This window comes from Neltuma alba, unplaced genomic scaffold (genome assembly GCF_004799145.2).
Source record: "Neltuma alba isolate B1F8T4 unplaced genomic scaffold, ASM479914v2 tig00003227_pilon, whole genome shotgun sequence".
In the NCBI taxonomy this organism is placed as follows: domain Eukaryota; kingdom Viridiplantae; phylum Streptophyta; class Magnoliopsida; order Fabales; family Fabaceae; genus Neltuma; species Neltuma alba.
The window spans coordinates 33,291-51,956 of record NW_021633196.1 but is presented as its reverse complement, the minus strand read 5'-3'; the positions used below and the strand labels follow the sequence as shown (position 1 = coordinate 51,956).

General features: G+C 35.6%; 2 protein-coding genes across 4 annotated transcripts; both read left to right on the top strand.

Annotated features, from left to right (window-relative positions):
* Positions 1–493: 493 nt before the first annotated feature.
* LOC114740996 (protein CHLOROPLAST IMPORT APPARATUS 2) lies at positions 494–4,566 on the top strand. Of its 3 annotated transcripts, XM_028929254.1 has the most exons (3): positions 494–2,376; positions 3,371–3,535; positions 4,275–4,566. In XM_028929254.1, exons 1-3 carry the CDS (start codon positions 1,372–1,374, stop codon positions 4,371–4,373), a joined length of 1,269 nt encoding a protein of 422 aa, XP_028785087.1. In that variant the 5' UTR covers positions 494–1,371; the 3' UTR covers positions 4,374–4,566. The 3 variants fall into 3 exon arrangements, with proteins under 3 accessions (XP_028785087.1, XP_028785089.1, XP_028785088.1); XM_028929256.1 differs by lacking the exon at positions 3,371–3,535; XM_028929255.1 differs by lacking the exon at positions 4,275–4,566 and having other exon boundaries at positions 3,371–3,541.
* Positions 4,567–6,295: 1,729 nt separating this feature from the next.
* LOC114740995 (DExH-box ATP-dependent RNA helicase DExH16, mitochondrial-like) lies at positions 6,296–17,951 on the top strand. The gene is made up of 16 exons (XM_028929253.1): positions 6,296–6,579; positions 7,602–7,725; positions 7,840–7,961; positions 8,059–8,249; positions 8,528–8,668; positions 8,810–8,932; positions 11,210–11,287; positions 12,409–12,577; positions 14,357–14,469; positions 14,627–14,707; positions 15,689–15,754; positions 15,909–15,973; positions 16,092–16,137; positions 16,220–16,336; positions 17,203–17,294; positions 17,702–17,951. The coding sequence occupies exons 1-16, from the start codon at positions 6,519–6,521 to the stop codon at positions 17,817–17,819; spliced, it is 1,707 nt and encodes a 568-aa protein (XP_028785086.1). The 5' UTR covers positions 6,296–6,518; the 3' UTR covers positions 17,820–17,951.
* Positions 17,952–18,666: the final 715 nt, after the last annotated feature.

The following is an 18,666-nucleotide window of genomic DNA, read 5'->3' as shown; positions in this document are numbered from 1 at the left end:
AGCCTGAGCAATTTGATAGATCTCCATGTCCGACTAAAAGTTGCCGCCTCAACACATCAATTCAATCATTTTCATTTCCAATATTCTCTGAAATTCAGTATTTGTTTTCTTTCCTTTTATTCTTTTTTTTTTTTTTTGATTCGTTATAACCCTTGTAAAAGCAAGATTAAGGGTATCTAAATTTAAAATAAATTAACACGACCACCTAAGAAGAAGCAAAAGGAAAATATTATGGTGTGTTTAGATATATCTAAAAATATTTTTTTTGTAAATTGAGATAAATTTTTCTGTATATTTATTTTATATATTGTAAAATTATTTTTAAAATTTTAGTTTTTATTTCAGCGCTCTTAAATAGAGGATATTTTAGTAAAATGGCAGCGTAAAATAATTGAACGGGTAAAAGAGGGGAGAAAGAGAAAGCAAGCTAGAAGAGCTAAATGAGAGTGGTCCCATATTCGGAATAGCAGAAACCCAGCACTGTCTCTTCCTTCGTTCTCATCTCCATCCTTCCATCGCTCCCACCTCCACCTCCTCCACCACTGCCCAGTGACTTCACCCCCCCTCTCTCTTCTCTCTCCCTCATCCAAACACACAGCTTGTGATTGTGTCTGTGCCTATCTCTCTCTCACTCTCTCTCCCTATATTGCCTATATGTACACGCACCCCAACGGTTCTCTCTTCTATGTCTGTTTTTCCCCGTGACCTACTCTCTCTCTCTCTCTCTCTCTCTCTGAACTTAACACTGCTCAGTACTGTCTTTGGCTCCCTCGTTACAATACTTTCCTTCACCAAAACCAATTTGATATCTTCAATACTGGGTTGGTTGTTGTTTCCGGGGGCTCTGGGATTTTGGAACACTCTGTTTTAGAGTTTTTACTTGGCAGTGTCCTCAAATTTTGGTTCCTGTTTCAATAAGGGAAGTGAGGGAATTTTTTTTACTACTTGGTTTATTTATTTTGTGTGGTTCTGGGGTGTTCCACTTCAATTATATTCCTATACTTCTTGGCTTTTTCCCCTCGTTTCTCATTCAGTTCTATTTCTTTTTTCAAATAAACAAGGCCAACACCTTTTATTCCCTGTACTTTTTGGGTTTAGGGTTTTGCAACTTTTTCCCTCTGCCAGTGGCTTCTCGCTTTACTCCCCACTTCTCATCAGTCTGGGGAAATAAAATGAAGCATGTTTCATTGCTTTGAGCTTTTCCTGTACTTCTGGGTTTAATCCTCTGAAACTCTTGAGCATCTTTTTACGCTTTGTTCACTTGTTGTTCCTGAATTCTGCATGCTGACTCAAATCTTTTTCTCACTGATGCATTTGGTGCTTTGAATGACCTTCAATATCTAACCTGTTTCGAGCTTCTTCCATTCACAAATGTCTGCGTGTTTAAGCGGAGCTAGTGGAAGAACTTATGGGTTCGATTTCGATTTTGTCAAATCTCCGTCTACATCGACCCGAACTACATCTTCTTCTCCTTCTTCAACTATCTCGGAATCGAGCGATTCTCCGCTTGCTATCTCCACTCGAAAATCTCGAACCCCTCGAAAGCGACCCAACCAAACTTACAATGAAGCTGCCGCAATGCTTTCGACAGCATACCCAAATCTCTTCCCCTCCGAAAGCCTAAAAAAACCAGGCAAGTTCACCAAAACAATCGATAACTTTGCGGATGAATCTTCAGAATTGTTCTTCCCTTTCCAAATATTTGATACCTCCTCTTTCCTACTTCAGCACCAACCAATCCAACAGAAGCCTGTTAAATTTCCAGTAGAGCCCAAAGCGGTTAATCTGACAGAAAAATCGTGCCAAAGTCCTGGGGAGATTAGCTCCGGAGTAAATACTCAAGAATTCGACGATGATTGCCGAGAAGATTTCGATGCTGAATCGATTCTCGATGAGGAAATCGGGGAGGGAATCGATAGCATCATGGGCAGCAGGGCCGAAGATTCCCATGGCGCGTCTTGTCACGACGAACACGTGAATCACCGGACTGCGGATTCGACGGGATTTAATTTTGGCGGGAAATTCGATTTCCGGCTAAGAGCTCTCCGCGGGGTCGATGAAGGGAATTATTGGTGGAGCTTTCCCGCTGTTGTCAACATGCTCGAAATCTCACCAGAAATCAAAAAGCCTACTCCGGCAGCATCAACTTCGCCGGAGAAGAAGAAAAAGAAGAAGACGAGGAAGGTGGAAAAGCTGACGACCATCGAGTCAAAGATTCCGGAGTTGCCGAAGGAGAGTTCGATTCCGAAGGAGAAATCAAATCCTGGCTTGCTGTTGAAATTGAATTACAACGAGGTTCTTAATGCTTGGTCTGACCGGAGTTCACCGTTCACCGGCGAAAGTCCCGCCTCTGATGTGCACGGAAATGATGTCGCGGTACGTTTCTCAGCCGAAATTGATTTTTCTTAATCAAACACACCATTAACCTTTTTCGGTTAATAAATGATATTATAATAATAAAGTATATGCACTTTATGCATCGCTGTGGGGATTGGATTTTCAGGTGTTTTTTTAGCTCTCACATGGTGTTTAACTTATTATTAAATGTGTGTTAATGTAGTTATAAAATTTTGAGTGCATCATATTAAACTAAGGGGTCCAATTTTTTTTTAATCCCCTTTTTTTGGACCCTTTTGAGACCTCTTTGAATTACTCCATATTAGTAATATATTCAGCAACATTCTTAACAGGACATAAACACGATAAATATGAGTGGATTTCCAATAAAATAATCTCAAATTTAATTTCTTGAAACATGCTTATTCGGGTCCGTTTTATTTCATTGTTATTACTTATTAGTAGAACCTCAAACTTCCGTTGGCAAAAAGGGGGAAAAAAAGAAAGTAGAACCTCCAACTTCCAAATCTTCCCATGCAAAAGAATGTTATTTTTTTTTTCTTGATTAATTTTGGCTCCTGTCCTTAATTTGTAATCTGACTCCCACAGATTTTACTTCACTCCTATTGAGTGTCCACCACAACAGCTTCACATAAAAACTTTTTTATTTTCTTTGACCATGAATTAATAATGCATATGTATTTTTTAAAATTTTTTATATGAACAATACTTCCTGTACTTAATATAAGAATTATTTTGACTTTTAGTTTGTTCTTAAATATAAAACACAAATTCAATCTGTCTTTAATATTTATTTATTTTGCAATCAAGTAATTCCTATAATAGTTACATACGTTAAGGAATTAATTCGTAATTCAAACACATATGATTAATAAGGATATTTTAAAAAAAATCTATTTACTAAAAATAATTAATTTTTTAAATTATTTAAGATTAGTCAATTATATCTTATATTAAAGACCATAATAATTGTATTGAAATTGTCCATGGCTTATATATATTGTGGGGACAGGCACGGCTGGCACAAATAGATTTGTTGTGGGAGAGTGGAGAAGGAGGGGTGATGAGGGAAGCCAGCGTGTTGCGCTACAAAGAAAAGCGACGGACCCGGCTCTTCTCTAAGAAGATTAGATATCAAGTGAGGAAAGTCAACGCTGATCAACGGCCCAGAACGCAGGTGTGACTATGATTTCATTTCCCCCTGCCTTCTTTTTTTAACAATTAACATCATGTGGTCCATACACGAAAGTTTAGTGGGGAAAATGTGATTTACTAAATTTAAGCAAATCTGCTCCTGTGTTTCTTTTTTTTCTTTTTTTGGGATATGGTGATTAGATAATGAGCGCCTCAAAATGATGGGGAGTGGGCCCGTTCCAGATTGTTGGTCCGATTTCATAGGATCCATCATCTCATTCACTTTGTTCTTTTCTTTTTTTTTTTTGAGCAAAATTCACTTTGTTCTTTTAAAAGACCATTTTTTGCCTTTTCCTTTTTGCTGCCATCATTCTTCGTTCCTATCGGATTACTGTTTATTGTGAAGCAACTTTCTTTACTGTTCATGGAATCCCAATTTCATGAATATACAATGGAGGACCTAATGCGTGTTCAGTTTCACATCACAAATCCTCAAAACCACACTTTTAACCGATAAAACAAAGCAATGGCTTTATTTATTCCAATTCCATTTATAAAGTATTTCTAACATATTTTATCCGAAATCAAGCAAAACATTATATCTTTGTAATTTTTTCATAAAATTTAATAATTACTCAATTTTATTCTAATTTAATATATATATATATATATATTTTTAAAATAATAACCCACAAAACGATAAATTAAAGAGTATATATGCATGCATGGCTTCGGTTTGGTTAAAGGGTAACACGTGTGGGGCTTTTTTTGGATTGTGGCAGGGACGATTTGCGAGGAGGCCCAATTGTTGCTCTAACGCACAAAGCTCAAAGTGCAAAGGCAGTAAAGCAGGCCTTGCGTCCGATCACTGTCGACCATAAAAGAAAAAAGGCCCACATTTTTTATTTGTATTAATTTCCTTTTTCTTTTTTGTTGTTTCTCGTTTTATTTCACAAGAGAAAAGCCCACGAATAGAGTGGAGCTATATCAAACTTTTTGGCGGTTGGGTGATTTGGGGTCTCACGATAAATAAACATTGTGATATCTTTCAATAAAAGAAATGTCTTTAATGAAGTAGCTATTCTCATGTGATCTGAGGCATCTGAATCCTGTCATCATCCTGCGTATCTCTGTGGTCTGTACAGCGCACCCATGGGCGCACTGCATCAGCCCATACAATCCAACGTCTCGCATTATGCCATGTCATTCTCATGTTAAGAACTGATCTCTTCCGTTGGTTTATAGAGAATCCTAACCGTCCATACCGGAGGGCGTTAAGCGTGAAATCGCCTCCAAATTGCCTTCCTGCCCAGTTCACTCTCCTCTGGACAAGTATTATTCCCTTTATTTGTTTTAAAATTAGAATGATGGATATGAGATTGACATTATAAGCAGAAGTGAATCTATAACCTCTATCCTGTAAACAAGCTTTTAAAGTTCCCTACAAGAAGGAAAATGGAGTATAGATGTAGGTGATGCCGGTTATGTTTGGCTATTCTTAAAACCATTTTTAAAAAGTATTTTTATGTAAGTTGAGATAAAAATTTTCTCACATACTTATTTTGTATAACGTAAAATTACTTTTAAAATTATTGTTTGATTTTTACTCAAACACCCTCTGTTTGAGTTGCAAAATCTGCCTTTCACATAAAATATATAATTAATTAATCTAATTAATTTGGGAGGTGTTTAGAAACCCAAAAAGCACTTTTAGAAAGCACTTTCATATAGATCAAGACAAAACTCCTTTCACATACTACATTTGATCTTTAATATAAGAGTTAATTTGACTTTTAATTTGGTTCTAAATATAAGAATTTAATTTACTCTGTTTATCATATTTATTTATTTTTTTAAGGTAGGCATTGTACTAGTTGCACATATTAAAGATTTCATCAAATAGTAGTTTTAAATAATACACATGATTAATAAGATTATTCTATGAAAGATAACATATATTTATAAGAATAACTAACTTGACAAACTTCCTTGATTTACTCAAAATTGATCAATTAGTTCTTATATTAAGGATCGGAGGTAATACTTACTTCATATATTGTAAAATCTTATGGTTTAATTTGTATCCAAACACCTCTAATTAATCAATGGGAGATGTGCGATAAATGACCAGTTTGGTTGATAGTCATGGTTCCTGTACAAGTAAAGTCAATATAAAAATGAGCTATAAATCAGACTAGTATTTGGTTTTCATAGAAATAAAAGGACGAGTTTGTCATTATCCACGTGCCTTTTAATCCCAGTGTCAAATTAATAAAACATACCAAGTTTATTAACAGTTGCACTTTTTATTAGTCACCACTAGTACGGTCTCTAAAGTTTGATGCCTATTTTTATTTTCTTCAAATCTTTTTCACATATTTAATCTAAACACGCGCAATTTTCTTTTTAATCCGTCAATTTTTTCACGTTTTTTTTAATAAGATTTGAATATTAGATAATAAATGCATTATTTAAGAAAATTTTGTGCGTCGCACAGATTAAAAAAAAAAAATCTAGCTACAAACACTACCACAAAAAAGAAGTTTTAAACTTAACTCTTCATGCACCTGAAATGTCGGATGTGCTGATTCTGATATGCAATCCAGGCATGGCGAAGAGCGGTTTTCTGCCTCTTGAGTCTCTGAAATATTATCGACCGTATATTGTCATGTGATTATATAATAATAAAAATTAATTCCATAAAACTTTAAAATAAAATTTAGTTTTTAAAATTATTTATTAGAAATTTGAAAATATATGGGGCTTGCATGTAATATTACCCTTCCAATGTTTGTGCTGGAATTCGGGAGCCAAGGTCGGCGGCATCTGAGGAGGAAGAGGAGTTTTGCAAAATCAGTATGAGGGCCACAGGAAGAAGTTTTTCAGGAATTTGATCCGCGAAGTCTTACCTTACGTTGACCCTATTCTCCTATTTGACCTTCCTATGAAAATCTCGCTTTTCTGACTTCTAAGCTAGTGACTCTTGAGACAATATCTTTTCTATTATTTCACCTTTCTCCACAACCATGGCATCAATTTTTTTTCGCCGGAAAATATCATCTTATGGGGTTTCCCGCACTTTACACGGTTTAACTTTGATACTCTTATTTTTGTTTTCGTTGTTTGTTCCGTTTTCGATTATGTATTTGATGAAATTTGGTGAAATTTGTTATGTCTTTGTGTGAAAGGAGAGAGCTGTTTTATTGTTAATTTGAGTAGGTTCCTGTTTTAAGAGCTAGCACAAAACTGGAGCCTGTTATATGGGGCATTCAATTTGGTGGAACCCAATCCATTGCATCTTTATAACTGAAAGTAACATGGCGTGAATTCTTTTTGGCTGCTAATTAATTACAATGGCGTTTAGGAAATGAAGTTTTTATCTCTTTATAGTTTATTTCTTGACTGCATTCTTCCGATTTGAGGAATACCGTGCTATATGTATTGAGCCCATGTAGCCGTTGGGAGTAGCGCCTTGAACTCTTTCCTCTGTAAAATCATAATTAAACCCTTTTTAATTGTACAACCAAACAGCAACATTGTCTAAAGTCGCTTATCTGTGCTTTCAGTTGGGAGCCACTTGGCCGGAAAACAACCTGCCACTTAATGAGTAGGCTTTTTAAAGACCTAGCCTTGTGTAGGGATTATAGGTGTCTTCATCAAAGGTGGAATGGAACCTTCGTTTCATTACTTTTGTTGTTGTAAATTGGAGAGATGATTTCATTAGCGGCAACTTGATGAGGAGCACAAAGCTTATGACTGCTAATTATTTGTGAATATTGAAAAGATGCTGTTACTAGATGTGATCAATAGAGAATTATCCACCTTTTTTCCCCTCAACTTGAAGTTCAAAAAGTTTCTTGGTTTTTCATGTTATATCATATGTTTGTATTTGGTACGTTAGCAAATCCCATGCGTTTGATAATTAATGGTGGTATATATTTCAATAATGCTGCTCAAAGTGTTATTACCACTAAACAGAAATTGCTGCTGAAGTTCAATTGTTTCTTTCTTTTTTTGTGGGGGGTGCAGTGTAAATGAGTGCAATTGTATGTGTTGATTATTTGTTGGTATTTTTCTTTACATCTTTCATTCGTCAACTCCTTATGCAGGTAATGGTGAGCCTTTTCATCTATATTTTAAATACAAGTTTGGATGTTTTAGTAGCCCTTCAAACAGGATACAGCTGTACAGCAGCCTCAATGATACCGACAGGATTGATTTAACAGACTTAACGTATGTTTATATGTCTCTAATGCTTTATTGGCTTAAAGCAACTGTGTTAATGATCGTGACCATATGATCTTGGTTTACATAATAGCCCTGATCCTAAATTCATGTTTGTTGTAGTTGTCCTCATACATGGTACCCACTGGCCCGGAAGAAACAGCGCAGGGTTATATTGCATGTTGGTCCCACAAATAGTGGTAAAACACATCATGCTCTGAAGCAACTTGAGTCAAGTTCTTCTGGTACATCACTATTCTACTTTCTACTATGATAATCTGTAAACAATGTTAAGGAGCATTAAAATTTTCTGAGTAGGTTAAGTACCTTTTTGCTCTGCAGGCTTGTATTGTGGTCCTTTAAGATTGTTGGCATGGGAGGTAGCAAAACGGTTAAACAGGGCAGAAGTGCCTTGTGATCTCATTACTGGTCAAGAACGTGAGGAAGTTGAAGGTGCGAAGCACAAGGCTGTGACAGTTGAGATGGCTGATGTAACATCCAAGTATCATTGTGCTGTTATTGATGAAGTACAGGCATGTCAACTGTTGATTTTGAGATTGACTTCTCAATCGTAAACAGCTTCTAGGGTCTGTTGATGTCATATGAATCAAAAGTATAAATTCACATCAATATAAGAGGATAAACCTTTATATGTTAATCTTCTTGTTATCATGTTATATCAGTGATTCTATATGTATTATTGCTGATATTTATTTTTCGATTGAGTTAAAAGATCATCTCTGTAATTGAAGCATCTGTACATGTGTAGTTTTCCATTCCCTGTAACCTTTACTTTTCCTTTTTCTTCCAGATGTTGGGGTGTAATATGAGGGGCTATTCATTTACACGTGCTTTATTAGGAATAGCTGCAGATGAACTTCACCTCTGTGGTGATCCAGCTGCTGTTCCTCTCATTCAGGAGATACTGAAAGTTACGGGAGATGAGGTTGAGGTATTGAATTTTCTATATATAAACAACCCCTAGTTGGGGGAATCTGTGGCAATCATTGTTGACAAGGCACAGTGTTAATTTATGGCGTTTTCATCAAAATTTTTAAATTTTGATATACTCTCTTCTTCATGCCTGCTTTAGGTTCAATATTACGAGAGACTGTTACCTTTAGTTCCTTCAAAGACTCCTCTTGGATCTTTCTCTGATGTACAAAAGGGTGACTGCATTGTTACCTTTTCGCGTAAGGGTATATACAGATTGAAGGTCAGTTTTTCACTTTGTCAAATTTATTCTGAAGTTAAGTTGGTTTTTCTTCATTTTTGCTTTTCTCACATGATGGAGCGTCGTCACCCTTTTTATCATTGTTTCTCCGATTGTTTCTCATGTATGAATGGTTCTGGAATACGAAGTCAGCTGATTTCCTTGTAAAAGCAAAGAGCATCGGCATTTTAATAGTACAATTAATTGGAGATTGTGAAGTAACTTGCTAAATCAAACAGAGAGCTTTGGTGATCTGGTGTTGATAGCCTGACTCATGGTCCCTTGTTTTAAAGCAGCAGATTATCTTACGTTAGCGGTTGAACTCTTGATATACTACTTTTGAGTTTGCAATAAATACGGAACAGTGGAAAAGAAAAGGAAAAAGATATTATAATCTGATGTGAATGTTATTGAAATACTAATCATTGAGAGATTCGTAGGTTATCAACTGAAAAATTATTCTTATTTATTCCTTTGCAGTAATTTTAATGATATTGATATATAAAATTTTTCTAGGCTTTGCTTTTCTTATATTGAGTCAACTCACTACTGATTTTCTTGGGAACTTGAAAATAGTTATTTTTAAGTCAATACATTTGCATTGTTAACTTGCTGAGCATGATTAGGTGTGGACATGATGGGTATCTTAGTGTTGGGAAACTCTCCTCCAAAAGCTACGTATTAAGGTGAGAGAACCAACACACTTAAATAACCTATCGAAAAGGACTTAGGCATCCTATTGTCACCTTAGTCTCATCAATTGGCCCTCCTTGGAGAGCTAATGCCCCAACAACTGTATCCTGTGGTACTTCATTAGTAAAACTTCAGTTGGTTTCTTGCTTGTCAGAACCCTCCACTAGTTAGAATCCATTACATGTAGCCTTTTGTAAAATCTCCAACCACCAACTTTGATACCGATGGATGGGTACCTTAGATTGGGAATCCTCTCCCAGAAACTAGCTACTGAATTAGAACCAACCCACTTAACTACCTTATAAATCATCTCATACTATTCAATATGGAACGTGGACATCCCTCACCACCTAAATCTCCATCAATATGTATGGTACCACTGTGGATACTGTGCTATCGTGAACGAATTAGAGTAGAAGAGTCGTACAATCATTTCACATATTAAAGATAGTAGTTGTCTTTTAAAAAAACAACACTCTATTGCACCACAAGAAATCCATGTAAACACGCATATCCCATAATAAGGGTGAATGTCTTCCCTTGAAGATGTGGGCGTTCCTTTTAACAAGTCAAACCACAAAGTTGAAGCCTTCTCTCATTGCCAAATGCTGCACAGTTTTGTGGCATGGACTATGGTGAATACTTCTTTTTGCTAAAATTGGTCCTATTCGCCTCTTTTTTATTGTGACCATCCATGGTGGCTTGAGGAAGAAGTATATTTGTAGTTACTGCCTGGTTCAGTGATTCATATCCTACGGGAGTTAAAATTGGTTTGTAGTTTACATTTCTCTGTTAATGAGCTGAAGTGGTCTCCTCATACTTGGTTTGCACAATTTAATACTGTTGTTTAGCAGTTTAGTGTAACCTGGTGCGAGGTTGACCTTTTGATCGCTGTGCTTCAAATCTGTGTGTTTAATGTATAGGCCCTTTGCATTACATGGTTTTCATGGCTAAAAATCTAAGTGATGATTAGGCATGTCTCGGGTAAATATCTGCAAATATGAATCGCATCCTAGGATTATTCTAGCCGGAGAGCATAACACAGCTCTGTCATGTATTGTATAGTGTAAACATCTTGTAATACCATTTTTGGTTAAGTTAGTATTTTCATTTAGACATCCTAAGTTTTAACTCTTCCCTAGTGTCATATGTCTATGGCAGGCAGTGAAATACTGCCCTGCACTGAGGCCAAAGTGAGACACAGCCTGCGGAAAATACCTAGGAGCACTCTGTAGAGTTTTGAACTTGGGGCCAGTAATAGAGGGTTATTAGTAGGTGTTAGAAGTGTTCTATGTTCATTAAGACTATGAGGGATTTAATTTGTCAAAATTCTTATTCGCTTTATGCATTAATGTTCTTTTCTGTTTTGGACATAGAGATTACTTTTATAGACTTGTTGAAATGCTGCGGTTAATTTATTTCTAGTTCTGCCAATTTATTTGTCTAGTTGTGTCATGTATGCTTACATAGTTAAGCAAACAGGGAATGACACGGCTGATTTTTCTCCTGTGTGCGCGTATGTGCAACTGTGTTTTTATTGGGACAATATTTACACCTTGCTGAACTTATGTTCACAATATTTCTCAGAAGAAAATTGAGAGTGAGGGAAAGCATCTGTGCTCAGTAGTTTATGGCTCACTGCCCCCAGAGACTCGAACAAGGCAGGTATGGATTCTAATTTATGTCTAATAATGTTAAATCTGGATTCTCATAGGCTTTTTTTTTTTTCCTGTCATGTACGAGAACTTTGATTAGTTCACAGGTATGCAGGAGGTGACGGGTTCAAACTTTACATTTATCCAACATTTTGTGCCTCATTATATATGATAAAACTAGCGAAAACATACCTTTTAAATATAACAATTTGATTTCAACTTATTCTTATGTATAGTGTTTACATATATACACACACATGGATAGAAATTGAAATGATACAATGTAATGATGAGTGCTTAGTTGAGATGGGAAACCTTTCCTAAAAGCTAGCTTCTGTTGTGGGATAGCCATCCCACTTAATTACCCCAGTGAACATCTTATACGACTTAATGTGGAATCGTACTACCTAAGTCTTCATCAATTGGCTCCCTTTGAAGAGTTGATGTTTTGATGGTTGCACTCTCAGACAGTTTAATTGTTGTTGCTTTGCTTAACTTCCTTGCCGGTGAAAAACTTCCATAGTTCGAAATGCAGTAGCTCTGTTTTGGAAACAATGGTGCCAATTGATTGGCATTCAATTGCCTCCCACTTAGATATCAATCAATTGGTACCAATGTCTCTATCATGAATAGCTATTGAGGTGGGAGAATTAACCCATTTAAATATGCCATTGACTATCCCATACTACTCAATATGGAGTTAAGGCATTGATACTACGTGAGTGTCCTGTAACTTTATGTTTATAATATGTGTGTGTGTGTGTAGCATATGCGCTAATTGAACAATTGATAAAGTAATGAGTAGTGTAACAGTCTTTTATAAAGAATGTTATGAGCATGCTGTGATTGAAGAATGATAAAATGATATAAAAAGTGATTTACATTTGTCATCTTCTGGCCTCAAAAGAGATTTGTTTATATTTTCGTGGTAAACATGAGATTTGTGTTATTTGGGTGTGTCTCATAGGAGAGGAGAACATTTTGCCCTAAAAATTAGCATATATTGCATTATCTTTTATTTGTAATTTCCCGGTACGTAATAAGTTTTCCCATGTTTTTCTTCCTGTTTTCCTAATTTGAACTAACTGAATGATTTGCTGAGTAAAAAAAAAATGTTCATTGGACTTGCAGGCAACCATGTTTAATGATGCAAGTAGCGAGTTTGATGTTCTTGTGGCCAGTGATGCCATTGGAATGGGTCTTAATCTGAACATTTCTCGGATTATATTTTCAACTATGAAGAAGTTTGATGGTTTTGAGATGCGTGATCTCACTGTACCTGAAATCAAGCAGATTGCAGGTATCCTGAATTTATGTATGAGAGCACTTTATCCTGGAAATTGATTGAGGATGTGTGTTCTTTGGAGTAAACATATATTTAGGGTAAATTTAATGTGTTATATTTAGTTTCATCCTTGTCTTTTTCTTTAAGACTCTTTAAATATTGAATCAACTCCAAACTCTTGTCTCATCTGTCTTTGAGTTTGCCTGAGTTTCATACAGAAAGCCCCTATTTGTGTGATGGTGTAGTCTTGTTGAATTAAATTCCTTAAATATAAAAGGCGCAGGAAGGCATTGAACATATTGTCATCAAATGAAGCTCTTTTGGTGTCAAAGGAAAAAAGGATAGTTAAAGCATCCTATATTATGAGTATTTACCAATCACCAATGTGCGGATGAATTAATATTTTGTTCCAGTTACTTCTGCAATGCTTGTCAGATCTTCTAAGATAATTAGGTATCTATTAAGCATCTAGTTTCTGTTTGATAAGTCAGTTAAAAGTCACTAAGTAGGATTTGGAGATGTTAATCTTCATAATCAGTGGTCTTACTTGCCATTGAGAACTAGGAGAATGTGTCTGTTTAGGTTTCAGTCTACCACAAAACCTAAAACAATGTTTAAATAGGGGATTTCTTAGTCCTTTTTCAACAGATAATAATGAGCTTTTCCTCTCTGTTACAGTCTGTGGTTTACTTCCAGAAAACTGAAGGTCAGATTTCAGAGGAAGCAAGCCACTGTCTGAAGATGACTCTGCCCCATTTCATCCTTTCTATTCCATTTGCCTCTTTCATCCAAAGCCATAATTTGATTGAATTTCTAAGCCGCACATTCCCAGTTTGTGCTATACTGCTTTGGCCTTTTAACATTTCATTTAAAATTTCTCTCCTTTTATTGCCAATTGCCTCTATGTTATGGGCTATTCTCTGCTCTCTAGTGGAAAGATGTTTATTTTTATTTTTTATTTCAATTTAGAACTCATAACTAACAACTAAAACATATTACATATTTATAATATGTGTGGTTAGTGAAATTTTAATTTTAGTTCCTCGAGGTTGCTCAATAAAGCAATCTAGTCTCTTTTCATTTTGAGCATTGTTGGCTATTCCCATTGGAGCAATATGGTCCTTTTGGTGTCAACTGAAGCAATATTGTTGCGCTAACCATCAAATCAAAGCCATTAAATATCAAGTAGGAGGGGCAAAAGATTCATTATATCAATGAAAAGAGAATCTAAAAGTTCTTAAATTACTATTTTTTTCCCACAATTAGAGGGGTTAAGTTACTCTAATGAGTAAACTAGAGGGACTGAATTGCTTAAGTATGTAAACTAGAGGGTCAAGATTTGTTCATAAAAATAAGGACTGACTGATGGAATCAAAGGACCTCAAAGCTACTCTATCCCAGCTGGAAGGAATACATCTGTGGTTCCTCGTGCATTTTGTTCCAGCCATAAGCATGACATGCCTTCAAAAACAGCAGATTACCAAAGGATATCATAATCCTTATTGCTTCCAAAGCCTCCCTATCTTTTTGATGGGAAAGGTCTGAATGGGCCAGAATGACATTATTTTCATAAAAAAAGCCCAAAAATCTGTTTAAAAAAACTAGGTCCATTTTGTAGTTATTTTGATAATTCTATATGTTATATTACAGAGGAGTGGCATGCTTGTGCATTCTGATCATTCATTTGTTTTATTTTTGTTCTCTACTTTGTTTGTTTGGAGTTTTTACTAAAATAATCTTTACATTTGAATTTTGTGGTAATTCTTTAGTTGCGTTGAATGCCTCTGCTTGTAGGGAGAGCTGGTAGATATGGGTCTAAGTTTCCAATTGGGGAAGTAACATGTTTAGATGCAGAGGATCTACCCTTGCTTCATTCATCATTAAATTCTGCATCACCCACTTTAGAGGTATCCTTCAAAGCACCTGATACCAAGTATATATAACTACGACGAGAAACAAAAAGCTAGTAATATATTTTAGTACTAATTTACGCTTAGCTAACTTGATTTCAAATCTGCTGTTGCTGATTTGTCTTATGACATGTATACCTCTTTTCTTACGCAGCGTGCTGGGATACTTCCTCCGTATGATCTCATGCATATACATTCACGACTACACCCCAAAGATAGTTTCACACAGATACTGGTAGGTTGGCATAGTAGTCAAATAATCGCATGATACTCTATTTACTCATTGATTCTTTGTTCAAATCAGAAATATCTATCTGTAAGCTAGAAATTTGACAGTGTTGGTAGTAGTTGTTATTATCATTTATCTCAATTGGTCATTTTTGGAGCATCTCACTTTAATTTCATGGGATTATTCCCACTGATTTGTTCCCTGATTTGATCTAAGTCAGATGTGATTCAGATCTGATACAGCAGCTATTTTGCCGCCTTAGATTCCCTTAATTTGTATGGTTTTGCCCCTTGTTCATTGCTGGGTATTGTCTCAAAGCGGAAGGAACTACTTATGTGGTGTCATCGTACCATATTGATGAACATCTGTGGCAGAGGAATGGACAAAAACATCGTTGGTGCTGGCAAACAACTTGATTCCAGTGACACCAAACATGGTATTTAGGTCGTTGAAACTAATCTTGTCATGTCATGGCTGCCTAAACAGAACATTGCGACTCATGAGATTCCCCAATTACATTTGAAATTGCAGAATAAGATCTTTGGCCACTAATGTTTGATATGATATTCTCATCAAACGTAGCTCCTGGAGTGCAACTGGCTTCCCATAAGTTGCCCCCTTCACATTCTTATAGCATAGCAGCTCTTCTCGGCTAGAGTTGTCCATACTGTAGCTTCCTATAAGTAATCCTTAACACTTGATAGTTTCATTGGATCATGATTTGTGTGTGCAACTCCTTTCTAATTGTTTTCCACGGCCATCATATCATGGATTTTGTGATTGGTAGTTTGGTTGTACGATGGACATGCCATGAAGTCAATTATTTGCCCCCTTTATCTATCAGATGTCATGCTTGAAGAATTCTAATCACTTTAAAATGCACCTGAATGACCATCTAGTTGTAGTTCTGATGGCCCCAGCCTTTGTGCAAACTTGAAAATGTGATTGTGCTTTGTTCTTACTAAAGCTTTTTCTTTTTTGTTGCAGGAGCATTTTTTAGACAATGCGAAATTATCAGAGAATTATTTCATCGTTAATTGTGAAGATTTATTGGTATGTTTAATTATAGCTACCTTGCCATGTAATCAAGGACATTTGATATCGATTTTCATTATTTATTATCACTTCGATTACTTCCATTCTATCATATGTTTAGTGGTTGCCATTTGGTTGTAATGTGGATGGTAATTGCAATTGCTGTCATCAGAAAGCCGCTGCTATTATCGATGAGTACCCACTTGGATTGCATGAAAAATATCTTTTTTGCATAAGGTATATTCTTTTCCTCCAAAAAATTTACCAATATTTGGCATGTCATTTCCAATTCTAAGAATCAGGGTGTCTGTCTTTTCTTATCACTTTTCTTTTAACTGATATTTGTGATATTCAGTCCAGTTGACATGAATGACGAAATTTCATCTCAAGGCCTTACACAGGTAATCAGTCTCTCATCATTATGAGATGTATAAATGTCAGATTGTGGGCATAAAAGTGACGCTATACTTTTTTATCAACCAGTTTGCAGAGACTTTTGCTAAGAAAGGCCTTGTTCGGCTTCGGGAAATATTTACACCAGGTACACTCAGGGTGCCCAAAACACCATCTGCTCTTGAGGAACTTGAATCTATCCACAAGGTGAGGTTTATTTTATATTATTTTCAATTCTTGTCAGTCTGTGTCATTATTCCTTGTTGAATGTATTAATTGACACAAGCTCTAGGCCCCCATTGAAGGTGTTAGCCCTGGCTCATGGGTAAATATTGAACTGTGAAAGATGCATTTACTAAACCTAGGAATGGCCATTAGCAAAAACTTGTATATTCATCTCCTCAATCAACCTACTGTAGCCAGCCCATTTTAGTGACACCAGTGTGTGTGGTAGAAATGTGTTGAAGAAAATGAGGGCCAGACGTATTGAAGGCCTAGGTTTGATCCCATGTATAGATATGTTACTGATGGAATTAGAGGGAAAGAGAAGAGAGGTAGATACGATAGTACTCCTTGTGCATCTATCATCAGTTATGGTAAATACAAAGGCAGTGCAACTAATACAAGAAATAAGTCCAACCCACAATTCAATGATACCCTTATTTTATTTACTTAAAAAAGGTACCCTTATTTTAACCTAATCATCTCACACGTACAATTCAAGCAAGCTGGAAAAAATTAACCCTCACAACATAAAAACTTGATGCCTTAAATTTTAAGAGATGAAGGACTTGATCCTTGTACCTTAGGTAATTGATTCTTGGAGAAACTGAGCCAGTTTAATCTGGATTTTCTTTTATGGATGTAATGTCTCGCGCGCGCGCACTGTCCTAGCATAACGCCGCTTAAGAAATACCAATATTAATTTCGTTTATATTAGCTTGATGGCTATATCACACCATGTGGCATGTCTGCTTTGTATTTAGTTGGCGTGAAGTTCATAGAAAATGATAGTAGTTTGATTTATTGAACTAATCCTTGGGAATCACTTTGATTTTGTGTCAAAATTATAGGTCCTGGATCTTTATGTTTGGCTAAGTTTCCGATTGGAAGATTCTTTCCCAGACCGCGAGCTAGCTTCATCTCAAAAGGCCATCTGCAGCATGTGAGTTGCTTTGTCTTTAGTGATTTGCTGATTTTTTTAGTTCCCTTTCAGATCAAGGCTTAACTGTATAATCAGTGAATAAACTCTAAAATGCAACCAAAGATTACTTTGAACTCTGGATTTACATGAAAGTATCAAATTCCACTTCAAAAAAATTAGTAATAACTGGAAAAGGCCGTGTGAGTGATTTGTCTTTCGACCCCACCAATTGGTGTTAATTTCATTGAGATTTAACATTTTCATCTTGATGAAGTTCAACGATTTTTTTTTGTTTTTTGGTTAGCTCATATTGAAGTTTGTTTCATTTTCACATTGGTGTCTTATTCGGTGAGGTAAAATATGATATATTTTTTTTCCTTTTTTTAATGCCATTTTATGATTATTTTTGGTTGAATTTGAGATGGTAGGTTGATTGAGGAGTTTCTGGAGAGGTTTGGGTGGCAGAAGCGGAATGCAGCAAGGTTGCCAAAGCGTTCCGCTAACATGTCTTCTCTCCTGTCACAACGTGTCAGGCCATATTTGTAAATTACTTTGGGGCTGTCGTGGGTCCCATTCCTGGCCTTTCATTTTTTAATCTTGTAGTTTATTTCTTAATATCTGTAAATTATTCTGATAATATAATAAAAGCAATAGTCATCTGTTTGGGAATTATATCCACTAAATATTTGATTTTGGCTGTAGAGGAAAAGCTTTTTTTTTTTTTGGGGGGGGGAGGCTATTTGAGGGTTAAAGTGTGGTAATTTAAAATAGGATCTGGTTTAGATAATATGAAAATCACTTTTTTTGCCAGAAATAATGTAAGAATAATGAAAAAAATGTTACTTGAGCTGATAATCATGCCGAAAAGATATCCTTAAATATCAATGACCAAACTTGATGTGTGTTCACGGCTTTTAGTAAAATAAATTTTAAATATTTAATAATTGAATTTCTTTACCCCAGTTAATATATGTGCCACAAATGTGAAGCGTTTAACAAATGGATCAGATAGAATGGAAGAATGTTTAAATGAAGTTAGAAGGGTTCAGGAAAGTTTATTTGAGTAAAATAAAAATAGAAATATTAAATCATTCAGACTAAATTTAAATCATCTAAGTCTCCCAATTAACCAATTTGAAAATTGAAATGTCCTCTTAAATAATTGATATAAAATTTAATAAGCCATGCTATTTATAAAATTACCAGTAAATCATTGAGTAGTGTTGCAGTCAAGTGCCTGATTTTTTTTAATTCATTTTTTATTTTACTGGATGTAATTGTCATTGTCCCTAGAATGACACAGTTTTTTTTTTCTTCAATAAACTGATAATGATTTTTTATTTTGGTCAATGTGACAACGTAAGAAGCTTCGTGGTGGAAGAAAACGAGAGGT

What these genes read in the sequence shown, in the direction of transcription:
- LOC114740996 (XM_028929254.1), top strand. Translation starts at nt 1,372, where the DNA reads ATGTCTGCGTGTTTAAGCGGAGCTAGTGGAAGAACTTATGGGTTCGAT. An exon ending in TGCACGGAAATGATGTCGCG is followed by an intron (nt 2,377 to 3,370) that starts GTACGTTTCTCA and finishes TTGTGGGGACAG; the next exon opens with GCACGGCTGGCACAAATAGA. An exon ending in ATCAACGGCCCAGAACGCAG is followed by an intron (nt 3,536 to 4,274) that starts GTGTGACTATGA and finishes GGATTGTGGCAG; the next exon opens with GGACGATTTGCGAGGAGGCC.
- LOC114740995 (XM_028929253.1), top strand. Translation starts at nt 6,519, where the DNA reads ATGGCATCAATTTTTTTTCGCCGGAAAATATCATCTTATGGGGTTTCC. An exon ending in ACTTGAGTCAAGTTCTTCTG is followed by an intron (nt 7,962 to 8,058) that starts GTACATCACTAT and finishes TTTGCTCTGCAG; the next exon opens with GCTTGTATTGTGGTCCTTTA. An exon ending in ATAGTTTCACACAGATACTG is followed by an intron (nt 14,708 to 15,688) that starts GTAGGTTGGCAT and finishes TTTTTGTTGCAG; the next exon opens with GAGCATTTTTTAGACAATGC.